The sequence below is a fragment of the Leptosomus discolor genome, chromosome 12, assembly GCF_034619465.1.
Source record: "Leptosomus discolor isolate bLepDis1 chromosome 12, bLepDis1.hap2, whole genome shotgun sequence".
In the NCBI taxonomy this organism is placed as follows: Eukaryota; Metazoa; Chordata; class Aves; order Leptosomiformes; family Leptosomidae; genus Leptosomus; species Leptosomus discolor.
Genome location: NC_141402.1, coordinates 13,680,356 through 13,701,660, shown reverse-complemented (window position 1 = coordinate 13,701,660; position 21,305 = coordinate 13,680,356). Strand labels below are relative to the sequence as shown.

General features: G+C 40.3%; 1 protein-coding gene across 3 annotated transcripts in view; it reads right to left on the bottom strand.

The window, feature by feature from the left end:
* KCNQ1 (potassium voltage-gated channel subfamily Q member 1) overlaps positions 1-21,305 on the bottom strand; it is a 359,122-nt gene that overhangs the window by 303,449 nt on the left and 34,368 nt on the right. For all 3 annotated transcript variants that reach the window (XM_086472063.1, XM_086472061.1, XM_086472062.1), the window contains exon 2: positions 5,766-5,856. In XM_086472063.1, the coding sequence (XP_086328189.1) occupies positions 5,766-5,856 (91 nt within the window). The remainder of the gene's footprint in view (positions 1-5,765; positions 5,857-21,305) is intronic.

Sequence of the window (21,305 nt, the reverse complement as noted above, 5' to 3'; positions counted from 1 at the left end):
TATAGCTCCCTGCTGCCAGCGTTTGACTTTCAGCTCATGTAAAAACAAAGAGCAGCTCATCTTTCCCTTACTGGTCTTAGCATACTTTCGTGCCATATCACCTCTTCATCCCTTCCTGGCATTCCTCTTCAGCTCAGACTTCATCTACACCAAACAATAACAACAGGGCTTTTAGTTTTTTAAAGCCCATTTCATTAAATTGGTTCAGCTGTCCCTAACAGACAACCTTATTTCCACTTTAGAAGCATCTGATTTGGCTCCCTCGGATCTGTTCAGAATGGACATAAAGCAGAATTTAATCTGGACTAAAAGCACGTTCACACAACCTTCTGAACCAAATTAATTAAATCCCTTTAACGTCACATTTTCTTTAAACCCATAATTCTCCTACACAGACCAGGGGAGTTGACAAGGGATTGCTTTGTGGACAGCTGGAACAAGTTAAGATGTCACTACCAGCAGCATTTCAAACCAATGCAGCTGATTTTGCAATGAAGCAGATCAGAAGCACTCACGTTATCTGCCAGCACAGCTCAGCTAAAAACATCAGAACCACAGACTGAAGCACACTGAGAAACACCTGGGTTCAGATTCAGAGGAAGCTCCTTGTTCCACTCACTAACTATACTGTCACCTAATAAAAAGGGGAGAAGGCGATTTTCATTTCTATTCATGTTTCCTGAGCCTTCGAATCACTCACGTTTGGCCTTTTTACTACAAACTAAAAATGAAGAGAGGTGAGTTTAAGTGAAAGCTGGGATTCTCAACTTCAGCTATCAATGGAGCGACAGAAAGGAAATGCTGCAGTGAGAGATTCCCTGGACAGGTTTATCTGCAGGTCCAGCAAAGGAAAAGGATTAAAGAGCACAAATCCATCACATACACGGTCTTCTACACCAGCTGACCTCACTCTGGGTCAGAACAGGGGACGTTGCTGAGGCTGCAAAGACAAATTTTTCACTTTCTCAGCTACAGTTGTTCTTTAGAGAGAGTCTGTAGACTAGATCAGTCTGCAGAGCTATCACCAGGCATCCTTTAGAGACATTAATCCCATTTAATTTTTCAAAAGGTTGAAAATTCACCAGTGTTCACATTGTAAGTCTCTGACTTGGCCTTCTTACCCAAGGAAGATAATCAGGAAAAAAAAATGCTGGAACCACTTCAAACTATTTGAACCATTTGTTCTCTGCGAAGACCACCTTCAGAATCAAAAGCTGTAGGTATTTTTCTCTTTCTTTCTCACAAGACCCACAAACACTCCAGCAAACAAAACCCAAGGATTATACTCAAAACAAAAGATTATATTAAAAAAAGAATTAAAATCTAGATTTCTCGTAGGCCTAGACTCTGTGCCACTTTCTCTCAATTGTAGGAATAATTCCAATGCCAACACGTAAATGTTAACCACACAAAACTATCACCTTTTATCTTAACTGATAGTGTCTTTAATGTTTAAAATTTGTTTAATCTCTTCAGTATGAAGTATGTTAAAGTAAAAAAGGAACTCGGAAAACAGAAAGCTGGAAAGAGCTTCTACTTTCATCATAAAAACATACCCTTTTTTTTTTTCTGGAATCAATATTGAAATGAGATTCCTACCAGAAAATAGCTTTTTCAGGCACACTAAATATCCCTTGGTTCAGCAGAATATTTAATCCCCTTGGATCAGGCACTTGGATTTTGTTAGATCATGCTGAGATAACAGCATTCTGCTGTGTTCTGGCACCATAAAATCCTTGCTTATGAAAATAAAAGAAAAATACGGCCTCTCTGGGAACATACATCTCTGAATTACTTTTTTCCATAGTTTAAATATTGTAGTCTCAAAATCAATTTTTACACAGATATACCACATTTTCTTTATGAGTCATGGCAAAAGCTCTCCCGCACCAGTATTTTAAATGGGCCAAGTGTACATATACCCTTCAAACTGATGATCCTTTCAGTGTCTTGGCTCAGAGTCCAGCTCACGCTGGGCAAGTGCCAACGAGTAAGTGGAGTCAAACCCCTCCAACAGCACCATCTAGTGAAAAAAGGTAAAATAAACACATGCAAATTTAAACAGTTTTCACTGCATTCTGGAAACTAACAAAAGGCCAATTCTCTCCTAATCTCCCATTACAACTGCATTTAGGTGTAGCTTTCATCAAGGCTCTTTGCCTTGTGAAGTGTGGTGACAAGTAGAGAAAGATTCAACAGCTAATTATAAGCTTTTTGTCTAAAACTGCAACACCACTTGGAACACATATAAACTTTCCCTTGTTTATTTTTCTAATGTTAAGCTTGCATTTTTCTTATTGTTATGAAAAACAGAAGCATTTTAAATGCTTTAAAATTATTGATAACATCTATTTTCTCCTCTGGTAGTGGGAGGTGATACAAGACAAGCAGCTCCAGAATAAAAAGGAAATAATACATACGTATAATCTCAGCAAGCTCTTTAGTCCTTATTTTCATATAATTGTAATATCTGGCATGACTATATTATTAAAGCATGAAATTCTTGTTCATGAAAAAGGGCACACAGCTTCCATCTGCAACTTTAACGTGACCAGTCTCTCTGGTTTCAAAAAGACTATCTGCTGAAGTTGTATAGGTGCTTAGATCTTTCACAGGGTTGGAGCAGAATACTTTGGCTATGTGTAGGAAATAAAGATGTATAGCTCTTAATGGCGAGTGTTTTCAAGGGACTTGTTCCAATAGTTTTTCAGTCAGGCAGTGTACTTTTCCCAACATGCATCTTCAGTGCCATGCAACTCACGAGCGGGCTGTGGAAGGGATTCCATAACAACAGTAGTTTGCAGATAACACACAGGTGCTTTTACAGTTATTCCATCTCATTCTCAAGATGAATCAGATTTACAGTGCCCAGGCAGCAAGCTCATCTGATCAGACTTGCTCTGTGTGTTCAGCTCACATACCCACATGCTAACTCTGAGCACTCATTTCCAGACATTCAGAATGACCATAGTCAGTTCTTGCATTTCCAGACCTATGTCCGCCTGGTCAAAGCCTCCCCCTGCCAAAATACAAGTCGCTCACAAATCTCAAGTAGGTAAAATTTCAAAGCATGACACTACACATTTGGTACCACTAACTATCTCAGCCTTATATTCGATGCACTGCAAAGCATAACTCATTTATAGAGAGGATTCTACCCTATATAGGAAATTACGTCTAAAAAAAAAGGCAATCTGCTCCTGACAAAGCTTCAGTAATTTTCCCTCTGTAATGTACATAGGGAAAGGTGGACTCGGTTTTCTAATCTTCAAAAGAAAGTGTAGGTCTCTGAGTGTTACTTTAATTACTTTAATCTCACAGAGTACATACTCGGGCGGAATAACTCAAATTTCACAGAATGACTTAAAGTTTCATAAACCTCAAATTCCACATGGCGAAGGTTCACTCCTCCTCACTGTTTCAGTTAAGGCCAAGCAGAAAAGGCTTATTCAAGATTCCCATACTCCTCCTGGTAGGTTGTTGCTACAGTGCTGCTCCTTTAAGGTCTCTCTCACTCAGTATTACAAGTTTGTGAATCAACTTGTTTGCCCTTCTTTGCTCACCTACAATGACAATGTTACCTATCGGCTGGCTCCAAATTAAAATTATCATTACGGTAGAACAAAGTCCCTCTACAAACACAAGAGAGACATGAATTCCTGCAAAGCAGCAGAAAGAGTGCTCTCCTCAGCTTTAACAAGTCTCCTTACATCACCATTTGGGTGGGAAGCTTGCACTGTGTTCTCTCCTGGTTTGTTTTTTAATCCCTGTACACTCTTACACTTTCTTTTACTTCTTTCTTTGTATTTCACAGTTTCTCTTCAACCAGTCATCTGTGATTAACTCTCCCCTAAGAATTCAGTTACACTTAATTTTGACAACTTGTAATGATAGAGAGAAAGCAAAATCTTAAAATAAGAACAGAGTAGGAAATTTTACTGGGTAGACACTAAGAGGAACAAGATTCTGACATTTATATTTGTGCTGCAAGGTGCCACAACTCCTTTGAAAGTCTCACCAAAACTAGATAGAGCAGCAAGCTCATTGGCCCATCTATGGCTTTGGACTGACGGATCACTGTAATTCCCTTAAATTTCTTGAAAATTACCACAGTTCATCCTTTAAGAAAAGGGTATCAGAATATACCAATACTGAACAAACAGGTAATTGCTGAATTCCCAAGAAACCATGACAGCAGGATTTCAATGTTAAAAATTAATCATAGTTTCTCTCACGATCTAGAACAGGAACACTGATTCATGCTACTTTGAAAGCAAGATAATACAGAATATCATGAACACTGGACCAAATACACACTGGATATGACATACATCGTAGTCCTGAATGTGTTGCGTGCATCACACCGACTGCATTACACACCTACCGACCACACATAGTGTAAATGGTATGAACACACAAAATGAGTTCCATGATTTCATGGGAGTGGGGAAATAAACCATCACTGGTTATGTTGCCACTGTAAGTTATTTCACTGAAACAACAGACATGTAAAATATTACGATATACTGCAAAGATGAGTGAGATATTACCACAAGTGAAATTCATCATGGAAATTGGCAGAAGTACCCATCAGTACTAGTTATGAATGAAAAACAAACAAACAAAACCAAACAAGCTTAGATCTATACAAAAAGAAAACCACAAAACAGAAAAGGTACTGGATGCAGAAATACATGTATAATCTCTCTCAGCTGGCAACTAACTATGTTACACCTAGGAGTTCAAATATCTTAAAAGTTACTTAAAAATAATATACCAGTCATGAAGATAACTTAAATAGAAATAGTGTGATTGACACTAAATTTAAAATACTATATTCTTACAGCATTGATCCAAGGTATAAAACCTTAGCTTATTGAGTAGATAAATTGACAAAATTTATTATAATTGACAGGGGGTTTAAGTGAACATTTTCATATTAATAATGATAGTATACATAATGATACTATTGGTGCACTGCTATAAGAACTATTTTGAACAAATGTTTAAACAGCTCGTTAGCATTTTCAGTACAGTGACAGTGCTTTCACAACACAATGGTCATTTATTTACAAATACAGAGAAATCAACATCAGCAGGGGGTACGCCACCACTGAGGTACAAGAAATTTATAAATTGTTTGTATGTTTAAAATGATGCTTCTCCAGCTTCAAAACTAAGGCTCTTCAATGAAATCTAAACTGGCAGGACAGTGATACTCTTGGAAAATTTCTTGATACTTATCTGTTGCAGCACTAGTATACTACAAACAAAAGGTAACTGTTTTCTCTGCTGCAGGGAAAGTGGGTAAGACAGGTAGAGCAAGTTGTCTTGAACTCTAAAGTCAATGAAAACACATGAGTTTTCCACTTGTGAAAGAAAACTGGATCTGACATCAACTAAAATAAAGGACTTCCACTTACCTTCCACCCCCCACCCCATAGTCAGGTGTTAGGTCTTCAGTATGGCTGAAAAATGGATTTACCTGAGCAATATGAGGGATTCAAGCTTAATTAGAACAGCCATGTGTGTTGGACACAACACAGATGCCGTCAGTATGGGCCATATAGGGTAAGACTTGCGGTTTGTGCTACCATGACTTTTGGTGCTTCCGTGGCTTTACAAACTCATCACGGAAAAGCAGAAAGGCCTCTTGTCAATTAAACCATAAGGAACATCCTGCTCATGTGGTGTTAGCTCCAGAGATCAGAGTTTGCACATTAAGAGCACACATGCATCAATCACATTAACGTCCACATACGTACCATCCAAAATAACGTCCCTGTAGCCAGAGCTGCATACTGTTCAATTGTAGAAAGCACGCTGAAGATAAGGCATATCAGCACAATGAGGAAGCTGTAAATTAAAAGAAAAAATAAATTAAACAAATGTAATGCAGTCTAGTAAGAACCCAGAGGGAGGACAGATAATTATGCCATTACAAATTATCTGTACACACAGGAATGTCATTGGTATTGGATTATCTTAAAACACAGCTGGGAACTTTTGAGTGATCATGCTTCGTGCTGGATAGTTTATTTCTCTTCAGACACTGAGGTTTTGGGGTGGACATTATCAAATGAAACCACACCATCACATTAGCTTTAGCCTACCTCTAAGACTTGCTGTTTCCTAGCCCCTCAGGAAAACAGCATGCCTTGCCCTTTCCCATTGTAAGGCTACTATGGCTGAATCACCTCCACACAACCCCCCCAACACGTTTCAAATATTTGCCTTTTTGCTGTTCCAAATTCTAATAAACTGAAAAGAGAAATCCCAACTAAGCCACAGCTTAACAGGCTCTGCCCACGTTGTCTTTTAGAACCAATCCCCAAAAGGCCTCACATAAATAAAATCTGACATTTGGCATCTGAAACACAACCTAGGATGGATTCCATTTTTAAATAAAACAAAATTTCAAAGCAACTATCAGAGAGAGTGTGGGAATACAAGGGTTTGTTCCCCCATCCCCCCTGCCTGAGTGAGTCCTTAGGGAGGGGGTCCTGGCCCCCAAGGTTAGATGTGGGAGAGCCAGGGAGTTGCAGCAAACTCAGCCCAACTGCCTGTAGCCCCCAGAAAGCCTCTCTGCCCAGCCAGGGAGCAAGCCTGCCCAGCCCCGCAGCCTCTGCCTTCAAGCCCCTTCTCTGAGCAGCTTCAGCTCTGCCCACCACCACTTGCCTTGAAGGAATGTAACACATTTGGGAAGCAAAACATTTAAGACACAAACTGGGTGCTATCCCCTGCACACTAGGGCACAGACAGCTTCCAGTTCCCAAACAACTGTGTGTTTCTTTTCAAAACATGACAATAGCGATGAAGACTTAAAACATTCACTTACTAAACACAGAGCTATTGTTAGGGGTTTTTTTCACAATTCTGTCGAGACAAGCAACACCAATCCTTTGCACTTGACAGAAACTCACTGCAAAATCCACTAAATCATCCCCCCGTTACAGATCTCTACAACAGCTAATCAGATTTTTCGCCTCAGAAAAACAACCCAAAAAAGAATTGACGTAATGAATAAAACTGAACTCAAGGAGAAGAAATACCAGAACAGGACATCAGTGGCTGCAAGCAGCACGGCGCAGCTGAAGTCATCCAGAGCCTGTATCTTTTTTCACATGAGTGAGAACTTCACTGGGTAAATCTTTTGAAAGGCTGAGTACTCAAGAAAGCAAAAATGTGTCAAGGTTGACATTAAAAGCTAGACTACCCAATGATTGCTTCAAAACACAGCACATGTAAGCGCAACACACACATAGACAAATGATATTGTAAACACATTACAAAATCATGGAGAGGTCGTAGGCAATTAGGTACAAAAATCTAATTAATAAGTGATAATGAATCAAAGTTATAGGATAGAGATTATCACATATCAACACAAACACACATATGAGAATATATTTTTACCTAAACAAAGTATAAATATGTGGACGTTTCTGATTTTTATCTACAATCTTCTTATTTTTCTCTACAATTTTCTTATTTTACCTTGTATCTCCAACTTTGGCTGTTCTTAAACAGAAGGAAGGTGTGCAGACAAGGCATGGGAACGCAAAGATGAGCCAGTCATTTGAAACACATCATAAATGTTCCCCAAGTGTCCAGCCCTTCTATCTGCAATATTCCCACAATTGCTTAAGACCAATACCCATGACGACATGAATATAAATGGGTTCAGTTACACGGAGGTAGCTACGGGTCTCTGGATGAAAAGTCTTAACATACATAGAAGCACCAGTTCAAAGCAAACAACGAGTTGCATGGGATGGTTAAGGGTCTGAATACACCTTGAGCGTTAACAATTAACACTTATTACATCCCTTTATAGCAGGCGACTTGTTAAAAGCATACCTCGGCCGACACCACAGGAGGGCACCAAAGCAAAGACTAGCGCATTTCTGCATTTTCCCTAAACAAACACAACTGAAGAGAACCTAATAAGGATTAAAGGTGAAAGTTTGTGTGCCTAAGTGACAGGAAGATAAACTTAGGGTAAATAGTTCGCCAAATCTCTTTGCTTGTACTACTAGAGAAAAGGAAGGCTGACATAAGAACGGCATCAAGTGCCAGTCACTGCACTACCTGCTTTTGTGGGTTTTCACGCCTGTGGATCCATTTCAGTCTTACTAATTATTTGGGTTTTTTCACACCCAGAAAAATTATTGAAATCTATTGTTGTGTTCTTTCCAGGTTGAAGCATGAGACACCTTCATACCCACAAATACACATTATCCCAAGCAAAACAAAAGACATTCAGTCAGATATTGCTGCTTCTCATCTGTATCTGTGGCACTAGGAGAAGATGCCCACAAGCCCCACTAGTACAGCTGGGCCAGCGGAGCACCACAGCTGAGAGACCGACCCTGTCACACTGGCATCACTTTTTCCCTTCTGAGACTAGATCAATTGCACCTAAGGAACAGAAGGTGCAAAATTAAGAGATTAAAAAAAATACATGATCCTCCTCTGGCATCAGCCTGCTGTTTGTTTCCTTCCAACACTCGCCTCTTACCCTGTTTTTGCTTCAGTACTAGTGGCTTCCTCCTCGCCTTCTGAAGCGTAAGGAGGGAGTGAGGCACCAGGAAAATGGAAAAAGTTTACCATTTGGTTATGTTTTTTGCTTTTTAACAGCTACCTCCCCTCTCTTTAGCCAGAAGTAAAGCACAGATTCTCAGTTACTGCCTCCTTTCACTTCTTGACAGCAGACGAGTCCTTGGTAGTTCAACAGTTTCAAAAAACAGTTGCAAGGACAGACTCTGCCTCAAACTTGAATTTCCTCTATGAGAAAATCATCCTGGGGAAATTTAACTGTCAAGCCTCAGAAAGCTTCCGCTACTCGTGCGAGAGCTGCGATTTTTTTTCCCCAAGTATTTAGAATGTAACTGGTGTGAATTTCACAGGGAAAATCAAAGGCACAACCCTGACTCAGAAGATAAAATTTCAAAGCACCCACACTGGTGTATTTTTTCAAAGCAAACATTACAATTTTCACATGTCCAAAACAAACTCATCACTCTTAATATCACTTTTCTGTGATCACTATTACTACATTTTCCCAAAAAAGTATTCACTTTGATACAGATGCTAAGCACGTAAACTGTTCACCCAACCAGTTAATATCAAACTACTGGGCAGCTGAAACCAACATTACAATGAGAAGCATTAGATAAATTACTAGTAGAGAGATGTATCAGATAGCTAAGTTAAGAGAGCTTTGTTTCAGACAAACTAAGGCCCACCTGCGCCTCAAAGCTCTGTTGTCAGTGGAAAGACACTAGACACCTTCAGGGAGCAATTTATAACCCATGCAAATCAAGTTACTGTGCAAAACATTTAGTTATTTCAACTGTTGAGCAGGTGAAGGCTCTAAACATGGACATTTAAATGAGGCAAACTGAATGTGGGCTATCCAGTGTACGTGCTAATCCCAAAATGCTTACTAGACTGCACAGAACAGTCTTTTACTCTTCACTGGGTTGTAGCCAAGCTGCTTTAGTGTAACATAACAAGTGGAAGAGCATGTTACTTAGCCAGCCTTGCTTCTCTGCCTCACAGTAAAAAATTAAAAATATCTTAGCTTCCACATAGTCACTCAAGGACTTAAAAGTCCAAGACAGGTGAATGCTTTAACCAGTAGCATCAGCCACTCTGGAACACTTTGCTGAGCACACAGTCCCGTGCTGATTTCACCAGTTGCGTATTGGGTAGCAGAAAAACATCCACCATTGTATCTGCCCTAACGAATGCAGTATAACACCTTTTTCCTCTGAAGGAGAGACAGACAGCAGAACACTGGAATTTCTTTAACTCTAGCAGTCAGAAAAGACTTTGTCTCTTGGAAACCACCAATCTTTTATCTCTTGAAACCGGTTGCTTATTTACCCTCTACGCACAAACGTGACCATCTTCAAGAAAGGAAGCAGAGCGATGAGGAGTTCAGGCTTTCATCAGCTCTGATCTAACTCTCAGATTACGGGGCCAAGCCAGTGTTAGAGACGAGGCGATAGTGTGCGAAGTCTTTCACCCTGCCTGTCCCAGGTTACAGAGTAGCATCTGCGGCATGGAGATAAATCACAGATATGGCATCAGCAGATGCACTCAAAAATACTTCGCTTTGTGGTTAACAAACATCTAACAGGGCTATGTTTCTTTTAACACCAAGAATTTTGCAAGGGCCTGATCATCTCTGTACTTCTGGATGTGAAACCATGAAACCACTATTAAAGCAGCGTGGACACTAGCACTTACAAAGCAGCAGCTGTTCACTTTCATGAACTCCCTTGTCAGCAGACTATTACAAGGTGACCTGTTTCTTCTCAGACAGACAGCACTGTTTTACCAAAGGCCAATTTCTGTGGTTGTCCTTTCAACCCAGTTTTTACAGGCACTGCATAACTGATGGAGTCATACCCAGAAGCGAGGCGCTCTCAGCGTGCAGCCCTCCAGTAACACTTTTAGCTCACGTACATCCAAGCCCGTATATAGACCTGGGATGTGTGTCCATGCCCTACAACCCCTTAAAGAGAGAAGCACAGACACAGGTGCATACAGAGTTACATGAGACAGCATGTGCACCGATGTGTGTACAAACAAACATATAATTAATAACAAAATTTAGCTTACTCTGTGAAGTCAAGCAGATTATTTAGGTATTTTTTTGTCTCAAACAGGTTTGAGAAGTCAGGGCATTTCCAGGAAAAAAAAATCGTGCAGTTGACAGGTGAATATGACCAGCTAGTATATGCACTATATTTAGCAATATATAGGGAATATATTAAGAGATATAGGTGGATTTAATGGTTTCTGTCTACTCTAGGATATATTTTTGGCTTTCAGAATAGATCCAGACTTAGGGCATTTTCACTGACCTGACTGCAGAAACTTGACACACTACAGGTAGCTATCAGAACTTTGCAGCCTCCGGCTCTGAGCTGCTGGTTTGGGGTTTTTGGGGATTTTTTGTTGCCTTTTTTTTTTTTCCTGTATCTAACTCTGGGTTTAGAACATTAGCATGTCTTTTTTGTGGCTTGAAACAATGTGTGGTATGATCAAAGGATTAATTAACCACTTACTGAGAGATAACAATGCTCATTTAGAAAATGTCACAGGTAGAAGAACTGATAAAGGTTTATAAAATGTCCAGTGATATGACCAGAACATATAAAAAAAGGTGCACAAGACAATTTGAAGAAGTACTTACTCACCAGTTTAATACAGTCTCATGCACACACAGCCATCATCATCAAAACCAGTATTAAAACATGGGTAGATTTTATTCCTTCTTGCAGTGTTTCTTATGCACTCCTAGTGGGAGTCTTTCCATGAACCTGGAAAAGGTTGGCATTAGGCCCTAAATGAACCTGAAACCTCAAAAACATTTAATAGATAAGAAGGGAAATGCAAGTTCAGCTCGACTTATATAAACCCAACTTGAGTTCTAACCCTCCAGGAAGACAGCCAGTTTTCCCTTGTTCAATACCATGTACGAGCTGGCTTAAGTCTACTGTTGACTTTCGAACAACTTTTATTCATTACAGCTATCAATCTTGAAGGTATCAAAAACTATTAGTGCCCTTGCACACATGGAATACTATTTTAGCTTATAACTGCTGGATCTGTGCTCCTCTTTCGGCACGAGGTCAATGGCTAGTTATAGTTCATCCTCTCTGTCTACTGGAGAAAACGATTGAAACTAAAAAATAAATATACTTTTCAGTCCTTCTACGTATTTGGTAATATTCTACCTAAGCTGCCTCCTTGAATCTCTGTCTGCATCTTAGTTTTGAGCAATCAGACTGTCTCTCTTTGAATGTATAACATTGTTCAGTCACATGCATGATCAATCATCAACTGTGCAACTTCCTCACCAACCCTGCAACTTGGGGTGTGGGTCTGTTTTTTTGTTTTGCAGGGTTTTGGTTGGTTAGTTGGTTTTTACAGAGTCAATAGCTTTTTTTCCATTTAGCTTTTAGCTGTGATAGGTTTCATAGGTAAACAAAGTAATATAAACAAAGTTTAACCTCCTCTAAGCATACAGCTTTAGAAGAACTGGAAGGATGACATTGAGAATGAACAACACTCATTAATGCTATTGACAGTGGCACTGAGCACACCCTCAGCAAGTTCACTGATGACACCAAGCTGGGTGGTGCAGTCGGCATGCCAGAGGGACAGGAGGCCATCCAGAGGGACCTGGACAGGCTGGAGAGGTGGGCCCAGCTGAACCTCATGAGGTTGAACAAGGCCAAGTGCAGGGACCTGCACCTGGCCGGGGCAACTGCTGGTATCAATACAGGCTGGGAGGAGATATGCTAGAGAGCAGCCCTCTGGAAAAAGACTTGGGGGTACTGGTGGGTGAAAAGCTGGACATGAGCCGCCAGTGAGCAATTGCAGCCCAGAAGGCCAGTCGCACCCTGGGCCACATCAAAAGCAGTGTGGCCAGCAGATCGAGAGAGGGGATTCTGCCCCTCTGCTCTGCCCTGGTGAGACCTCACGTGGGGTACTGCGTCCAGCTCTGGAGCCCCCACACAAGAAGGACGTGGACCTGTTGGAGCGTGTCCATAGGAGAGCCATGAAAATGATCAGAGGGCTGGAGCACCTCTCCTATGAGGACAGGCTGAGAGAGCTGGGGTTGTTCAGCCTGGAGAAGAGAAGGCTCTGGGGAGGACCTTACAGCAACCTTCCAATACCTGACAGGGACCTGTAAGAAGGCAGGGGAAGAATTGTTCACAAGGGTTTGTAGCAATTGGATGAGGGGCAATGGCTTTAAGCTGGAAAAGGGTAGATTTAGGTTGGACATTAGGAAAAAGCTCTTTAATATGAGGGTGGTGGATCACTGGCACAGGTTGCCCAGAGAGGTAGTGGAAGCCCCACCTCTGGAGACATTCAAGGTCAGGCTGAATGGGACTCTGAGTTAGAGATGTCCCTGCTTATTGTAGGGCGGTTGGACTAAATGACCTCTAGCGGTCCCTTCCAACCCAATACATGCTATGATTCTATGACACAAGTGTGCAGATTAAATATGGGCAGATTCTCATCTTGATCATCATAATTTGCAAACTATAATGCTGCTGCATATCCAGTTAATTAAAACATATGACAGCATCATTATTTATCTTTCACCTCCATGGCTTGCACATACTGACACTTTTCAGATTGTGAACACAATGCTCAATGGTATCCTAAAAGGACATTTTCACGCAGCTTTCCAGGCAACAGAGTTATCGCAATGAGGATTTAGATAGACAATTTCAGGTACGACACACACTGAAGACAGGGGACCACTCTTTCACTTTGTCATATATTCTGGCCCATTCCAGGCCAGAGAAGTCATTCCTTAATTTTCATCAGGAAAATCCTGATGAAAAACCTGAACAGATTTATATTACTACAAGGCTACCTAAATCCCTAACCACCTCACACAGTACTGCACAGCCATTTCCATGGTGCAACGAGGTACATATTCATACTAATTCATATCAAGTAACTTCTTACTGCAGCTAGGTACCAGGTCTTTCTTGTTCTTTCATTCAAGGCATTTTGGGATTGCTTGAGGAAAAAAACTCTAATAAAATGTAGAAGTTAGAAGGGGAATAGGTAGAACTCGTCAAGTGGAAAACAACTGACAATGAGAGCAGAAAGGACTCTAGATCATAAATAGCATCACCAGAAAGCTAATACAGGACAGCAATTTATTTTATGGGATCATCATCAAGGTATAGTCAAGTACAAATACCAACTGGTTCTTTTAAAAGTGAGAAACTCATATAGGAATGATTTTTTAAAAAGAAACAGGATTTCCCCATGCAAACAAAACTTTCATCCTTAATAAAATTCCCACACATAAATATCCTGTATGCATAGGTCTTACCCTGAAGTCTTTAGCAGGTCTGAACTGAACACTGGAAAGACGCTAATTCTGACACTATATTCTAATGACTATAAAATACCGGAGCACACTGCCAGTCTACTAATAGAAGACTAAATAAGCATTCAGTTATGCATCTGGTGGGCATCATCACTTCCTCCATAAAAAAAAAAAGGTGTTTGTTTTTAAGAGAACAGTCTGGTGAAGGTACAGAATTAGAATGAAGGAGCCCTGTACTTCAAATCATCTTTGCCCATACCTTTGGCCAGCTTCGAAATTTTATTAACACATGTACCTTTCTTCCAGAGTATGGCTGTGAACACTCTAATCCTTCGATGCAGATTGCATAATGACCGCATTAGCTGTGCTGCCTAACCAGTTCAGGTAACTCGCTGAGGTGAGAATTGTCTAACTTCCAAAAATATATAAATTTTACTTTGGGTCTAGAACCACTAAACAGGGTAAGAAAAAAAAAAAAAAATCACTGTAGCAAGCAAGGATTTGAAAGAAACCAGCAACCAAATGAAGATGAAACAAATAAAAATGTACCTTAGTTCTGATAAAAAAAAAAAAGGAAGGTGGAGGTTTAAATCTCTAGCCACAAAGGCTCTTTGCATGATTTTCCTCTAAGGATTTGACTTCTCTTTTTCTGTTTTGTTTTTGAGGCAGGGGAAGGAAGGAGGGGTACAGCCTCTTCCCATCTTCCAGCCTCTCTGCGGCACGAGGATGCCCAGCCGAAGGGGAAGCATACTTGCATTCATGCAGAGAAGCATGATCCCCTCCAGGAACGGCCTGCAACAGTTTCCTGTACAACACACGCTTCCTCCCTGCTCTGTCCTACGCAGCTCAGGCCAGCAGACAAATCACTACTCTCAGTTGTCACTTGCCACCAAAAAAACTTCAACTGAAAGTGCGAACGCTCTGTTTGCGTTAGCTTAAGTCTGTCAGATGGAGCTTCCTGTTAATATGTGTTTGTTCCAACTGTAAGGCAAAGTATAGTTGGTGCTTCCTGAAGGAAACAACGGCATAATTTTTAACCAGCTCCTTGACTCCCTGTCAAAGAAATACTATCTTCTAGCTCCTGTGTGAGAAAGCAGTTTTATTGTACAAGAAAAATCATATACAACACAGGGTAGTGTGCTACTAAGAAAAACAGGTTAGCTATACAGCTAAATAAGCAAGGCTTCTATCACACTTCTGTGGCTCTTCTGGGAGATTAGAGTCTGTAAAAATAATTTAAATTATGGGCAGCGTACCAAAGCACAAAGCACACAATGAATCAAAAGTCATTTAGGATACAGCACCAGAATTATTGCAGGAAAGGCCTTTAAGGTCTTGGCAAAGGGTATGATTGCAGTAGAAATGCAAACCAGACGTCAACATGCTTCAAGAGGAAAGGTTAACTGCTCACAAAAAGCAATGTTATTGCATCCTGCAACGAGGTATTAGTTCCTTTGAGAATAGGCATGGTTGAACAGGAGAAAGATGATAGGTACTGTGTATGAAACTGGGAAAAGTACATGCTCCATTTAAAACAAGCGCATGCCCCAAGAGGTGTGAACCACTGGACTCCAGAAGATTCATCAGGGCTCCTCAGATGGTTCATAATGAACTTCCGATGGGCCTGATCATTGACATGAAACCCCAACATAGGAGCATGACAACCATGGAAGGAATAAGTGCACACATGCAATGGGGAAAGGATGTCACCCAATACCACAAATCCAAAGAATTTTTGCAGTTCTTTTCTCATGCTCTTCAGGCTTAGCAAGCGAAAAAACACATCATTAGTGCTCTTGAAGACTAGAAAAGTACAGCGAATATACTGTAAAACAATAAAAGATTTTCTCTTATTCTTGTGGTTTGATGAAACACTACAAAGCAGGAGAGAAAACCGTAATTTTCACAGCTTATTTTGCTTGGAATATCTTGTCCTCACTTTTTGTCACTCTAAAATACCAGTAGGAAACCAATACAGTCCTATACACAGCACTGCCTTCATCCCCCCAATCCCACATTCAGGTTCGCCCAAGCCCTGGAGCCCTCCATCATTCAAAGCAAACCCCATCACCCAGCAGCACGTTCCAAAAGACATCCACCGCTGTGCACTCCTTGCCTGCAGCTCTAACACGCTGTCCATCTGAAGGCGAGCATCAATGCCAGACTCAGTCCACACTTGGTCTGAGCACCCACGGAAGCACATACAGAGCTGAACCACAGCTTTTCAGCTGCCCAGACCAAGTCACTTGGTAGTAGCGGCAGCAGCAGGGGAACAGGTATCATCCCTCAAAGGATTTGAGACTAAATCACCCTCACGCTGTGCTGCAGCCAGGGTGGGGGCAGCCACCTGCCTTATTTTACACAAAAGGCAGACTTAGCCAAAACCAACCAAACACGAGTTGCAAACCAGGGCTTAGGACAACGCACCAGTTGCACACCGCTGCCGAAAGCACACATCACTAGTCCACTGTTCTTGTAACAGCAGATTCAAGGCAGCAGAATTGAAAATAATTTAGTATCCAAATATTAAAAGAAAAATACTAAAAGCTCTCTGAGACTTTGTAAAACCCAGCTTCAGAAAAATTGCCAAGCCTCAACTATTGCTCTGTTTTGCTGTTATCAAACCTAAATTAACTAAATCTTTCTAAATAAAAGACTGTACTTTTCATTTTTTTTTTAAACGAACTTGAAATTACTTTCCTTAAATAAACATTTCTTTAAACAAGCAACAATATTTACTCCTAATGGCTTCTCTTGTTTGTGCTGGCCAGACGCTATTTTGACAGCTTCATCTGACAGAGCATTTTCAAGAGCTGTATGTATTACCCCTCTTTTTTTTTTTTATTTACTTTCATCACAGCGTTACTGCTACAAATCATTTTCCCTCCCCAATTAAAGAACAAAGGACATTGTATCATCCCTTCTAAAGCATATGCATCTTATAATACTGCAGAAAAACTAGACTCGGTCAGCTTCTCGGCTCACAGAATTGCTTGTTTAATAACCAGCTTCTGGATACCGCACGTAGCCAAGGAAGAATGCTATCCTACTCCAAATAAGCAGAACAAGACAGAAGAAAGGAAACACTGCCTCCACACCTACGGAGAGGGGCACTATCCCACAGCGTTGTACAACTGATTCACTAGGGCATGGAAAGGGGTATACTGACTTTATTGCAGTACAAATCAGGACTTACGCTTCTATATGATCTATACAGAGCCGCCCACGTTGCTGGTTCACTAAAAACCCCCCACAACAAGAAAACATTATTGACATTTTTGACAGCATCCTTTATCTTCAGTTGTGAATAGAGTGAAACAGTGACAGGGACTAAAAGCCACAGATAGATAAATAGGCAAATGGGGAAGAAGTAATCATACCTTGAGCTATTGACCTGGATAGATGCTTGATTTATTTCAAATATCACAAGAGCCATACCAGATCTGAGCAACTCTGGCCTACTGCCTCACCTGAGCCCCCAAATGCCTTTTCACACTTTCTCCTGAAACAACTGTGTTTGAAAGGCACTTTCATCAGTGCTGCAAGTAAGATGAAGACTGTGAGAAAGATCTGAGCTGGGATAAGTACTCACCACTGTTTCAATTATGATCCTCTGCTTTAATTATCTAAAGGTACAGCTGACAGATGCTTTCACAGAAGTAATATTGTCGCCTTCTGTTGAGCTTTTGCACATTCAGTGCTCTGCTGCACGTTTCTGGGGTGTTGCACGGAGAAACATGGCACCCTTCATGCATCACAGCTTAGAAACAAGGAAGAGAAACTTAGGAATGACAGACTAACATTCCTAAGGTGAAAGCAGAGGAATTCAGCAGATAGACATATTTCCATTTCCAGAGAGGAGAAAGTGTTTGCTGAAGGAAAGACATAACATCTGGAAGCTCTGGCAATCTGACTTTCTTAGTTTGCTTTAAGCATGATGGAATCTCAAGCGCCCCTGGAGGAAAAGAACGAAAAGAGTCTAGAAAGTGATAGGCATTTTTTACATTTACAACAACAGAATCTTTCTGGGAATACAAAAATCTCTATAAACAAGTGCCATGAAATAGAGAAATGCTCAATACTCCCTTTTCTCAAAAAAGCCTAAATAGCTTAAATTCCCAAAATGCAATCCATGCTATGCTTAAAGAGTTTTAGCTTTGTGCCCTCATCACGCAATAGACAGTTTTCCAGGCTGAAAATGATGAGGATAATTATTTCCATCATTCCAGCAGTCAAGTTAGCTGTTTGTGAAAGTTCCAGTTGTCTATCACTGGGCTAAAAATTCTGCTGTATCATTTGAACCTGCATTAAAACTATTCAAGACTTTGATCTATAAATTGATTTTACCCTTTCAGAAATAAATCTTGCAAATCTACACAACATCCCTACAGACACTGGCATATTTGTTAATGCCGTACACTTCATGAGGGATGATACAAGAATCAGTGATAATACAATCACCCAGAGATGAAACTGAAGCAAAACAAGTTTGGCTGTATCAAAGAAAAAAAGTGTTTTCCTGAACGTGCAAAACCACCATGACCTGGGCCAACTGCTTTTGTTAACTGCCATCACTAATCATTCGTAATCCAAGAGCAGGTTGGCAGTGTCAGCATATGAGAAAATCTAAAGTTCAGTGCAAAATTATAAGAAACTTAACACTTCAGTGTATCAGTAGCATTCCTCCAATATCAATCGTCTATTTGCCAACCTGTGGCAGTAGCTGTGGTGGTGTGACCATAGCAAGCCGATTACATGAGTGAACCCAGATTCGCAGAGAAAAGGAGCATCTTCTAAAATGAACCGATAAAGGTGGAAGAAAATTAGGCAAACTGTCAAGCATTAAATGGAAGATTCGTTGGACTTTGATCTTTTCTATCGTTTCCAGCCATACCCACCAGCCAATGTACTGAACAGAAAAAAGAAAAAAAAAAAAAAAGGATGAAATCCTAACAGGATACTAAAGGAAAGCAATAAGATTAAGGAAAAAAATCCTCTGCCCCAAAGAAAACAAAGTAACATTAAAAGAAAATTGTTCAAGAAAATGATAACCAGTTCAGTTCTGAGGCCTGCATCCAAGTGACATACTAAGGTGATTTAGTGTCCAAAATACTTAAGTTTCAAAATCAAACTTCAAGCTTGTACACTCAACTACCAAAGAACCTCCCTGATGAAGTAATCAAAGGTGTGAGAGCCTTAATACACTGAACCTTGCAGGAAGGGCTCCTGTTCAGGAATACAATGGCTCTACATAACACCCAAAAAAAATCAGCTACCTACTGGACACACAGCTCTGCTGTGCTCATGGTAACGGCCTCACTGCTGAAGCTGCTGGATACACACTTTGTTTTCCTTTTCCACAAATTTTTCTGTAGCTGGAATTTTAAAGGCTTGCCCACTATAACGGTTAGAAAGTTAGGGCATAAAATGCATATTTTGTACTATAAATATTAGCATATTCGTTTAGACTGTTTTCCCCAAGCAGCACCAATTAAAAGCATACTTACTGTAACATTATACAAGAAAAATACGTCAGCATGTGTCTACCTAAGGCCATTGCCAACTTTGGCTGCCCAAACTTCACGCTTCCACTCTACAAAACATGAGGTATCTAAACATTTCTGGGAGCTGTCTTTTGATGCTGCAAAAGAAAGAAACTCTATTTTGGAGCAATTTCTCAAATTCTCAGGCAGGTAACTTGAGGAGCAAGGATTTATCAAAATTCATTAACAAAAAAAAGACCTGAGAGATGGTACCATTGTGTGGCACATCTGAAGACGGCTCACGGCCTTCGGGGGGAAAGCTAGCACAGTCCCTTTAAGAGTCAGGCATACAACACCAACTTAGCTCCATAGGGAGTTGGCAAATATTTTACTATATGTATAGAAGTCATTTTTCACTTGTAAATGAGACCTAAGATTCAGAATTCCACTGGATAGCTTTTATGTATTTTCTTAAGATTCCCAACGTTTGCTGCTAGTCCTGCGACCTCCACAGTAGGGGAAAAGGTCAGTGCATTGCTGTAGACCAGCTGCTTGGGCTACCCATCATACTAGTTGTGAAGCAACCAAAAGAACAGAGGAAAAAAGCTTTGGATGGAAACTCACTCTGAACTTATGCTATTCTGTCTCCCCAAACTTAAAAAGAATTGTTGCTAAGCTGCATCATTTTAAGGCCGTGATTTGACACCATCTTTTAACATGCAGTCAGTCTTATCTGAATTCAACTGGACATTGAGCCCTTGATTAAATGCTTGCTGAATCTGGGCTTCACTTGGGGCAGATTCCAGCTCAAAAGTACATCTTCACTGGAAACAGCAGGGGAGCTTAGCTGTGAAGTGTAGTTTAGGATTATTAAGATCTTCCAATATTTCTCATAATTCTGATATATCATTGCAAGACAGCATGAGGAAGCAAGGGTGCAGTGCAGGGGAGACAGCATACTGCATAGTCTACTATTCCAATATAAACACAGACATAAAGTGATTTCTATTACAGCTCTTACTAAGACTTTCAAACTATACATAGCCAGTGCTTGGAATACATTTATGAAAACTGTGATACAAGTCAGAAAAAGGCCAAAAAAATATTTGAATTCTTTGGCACATTGACTTGAATAACAACAACTAACTGGAACATCCTTTATATTGCAAGGCCTGACATTATATGGAAAAGTTTGAATATGAACTTGTTTCAATTGCGTGGAGAAAAGCATGCAGTACATCTGCAACGTTAAGATGTCAAAAATACGAAATTACTCAAATTTAAGGCTCAGAAGTATTCCACCTCCTTTAAGCTTTATAAACCTGTATATAGGGCATTAAACCATAGTGCATATTATTTAAAATCCTGCATATTTTTTCTTTAGTTTTATGTGTGGTCCTCTGCAATGGATAATAATCATAAACATAAATTCGCAACACAAAGCTAAGTATGGGGGTGCAAGCCTCTGTGAGAGGCAGACCTCGAAGAACTCTCTCCGGGAAGTCACCATTTCACGGCTAAACTAGCAGGAAATATAAAATGATGATTTTCTGTCAAAGTTCAGTGCCCTTGAGATTAAGCTGCCATTTCAAGTGTATGTTTAGCAAGTGTCAGTAAAACATATTGATATGATCTGCCAACATATTAAGAACCCCCATTTGAGTAACGCATGACCTCACAGCAAAATTGTGTTTTAAGACACTATTATTGGACTGAAACTACCAGACATTTAAAACAAGTATTAACAACACTGCAGCAGCATCCAAAACCCTAAGAAAACTGTAGGGACAAGTTCACCCACCTATGTGATGCTGCAATAGATGAACATCCTTCCATATGCATAACTGGCTGCCAGTCACAACAGTCAGTAAGATACTCTCTGGTAGCCATTCACTTCATGTGTCAATTAAATCATGAGAATTAATTGTTCAGAACTACATCCTGTA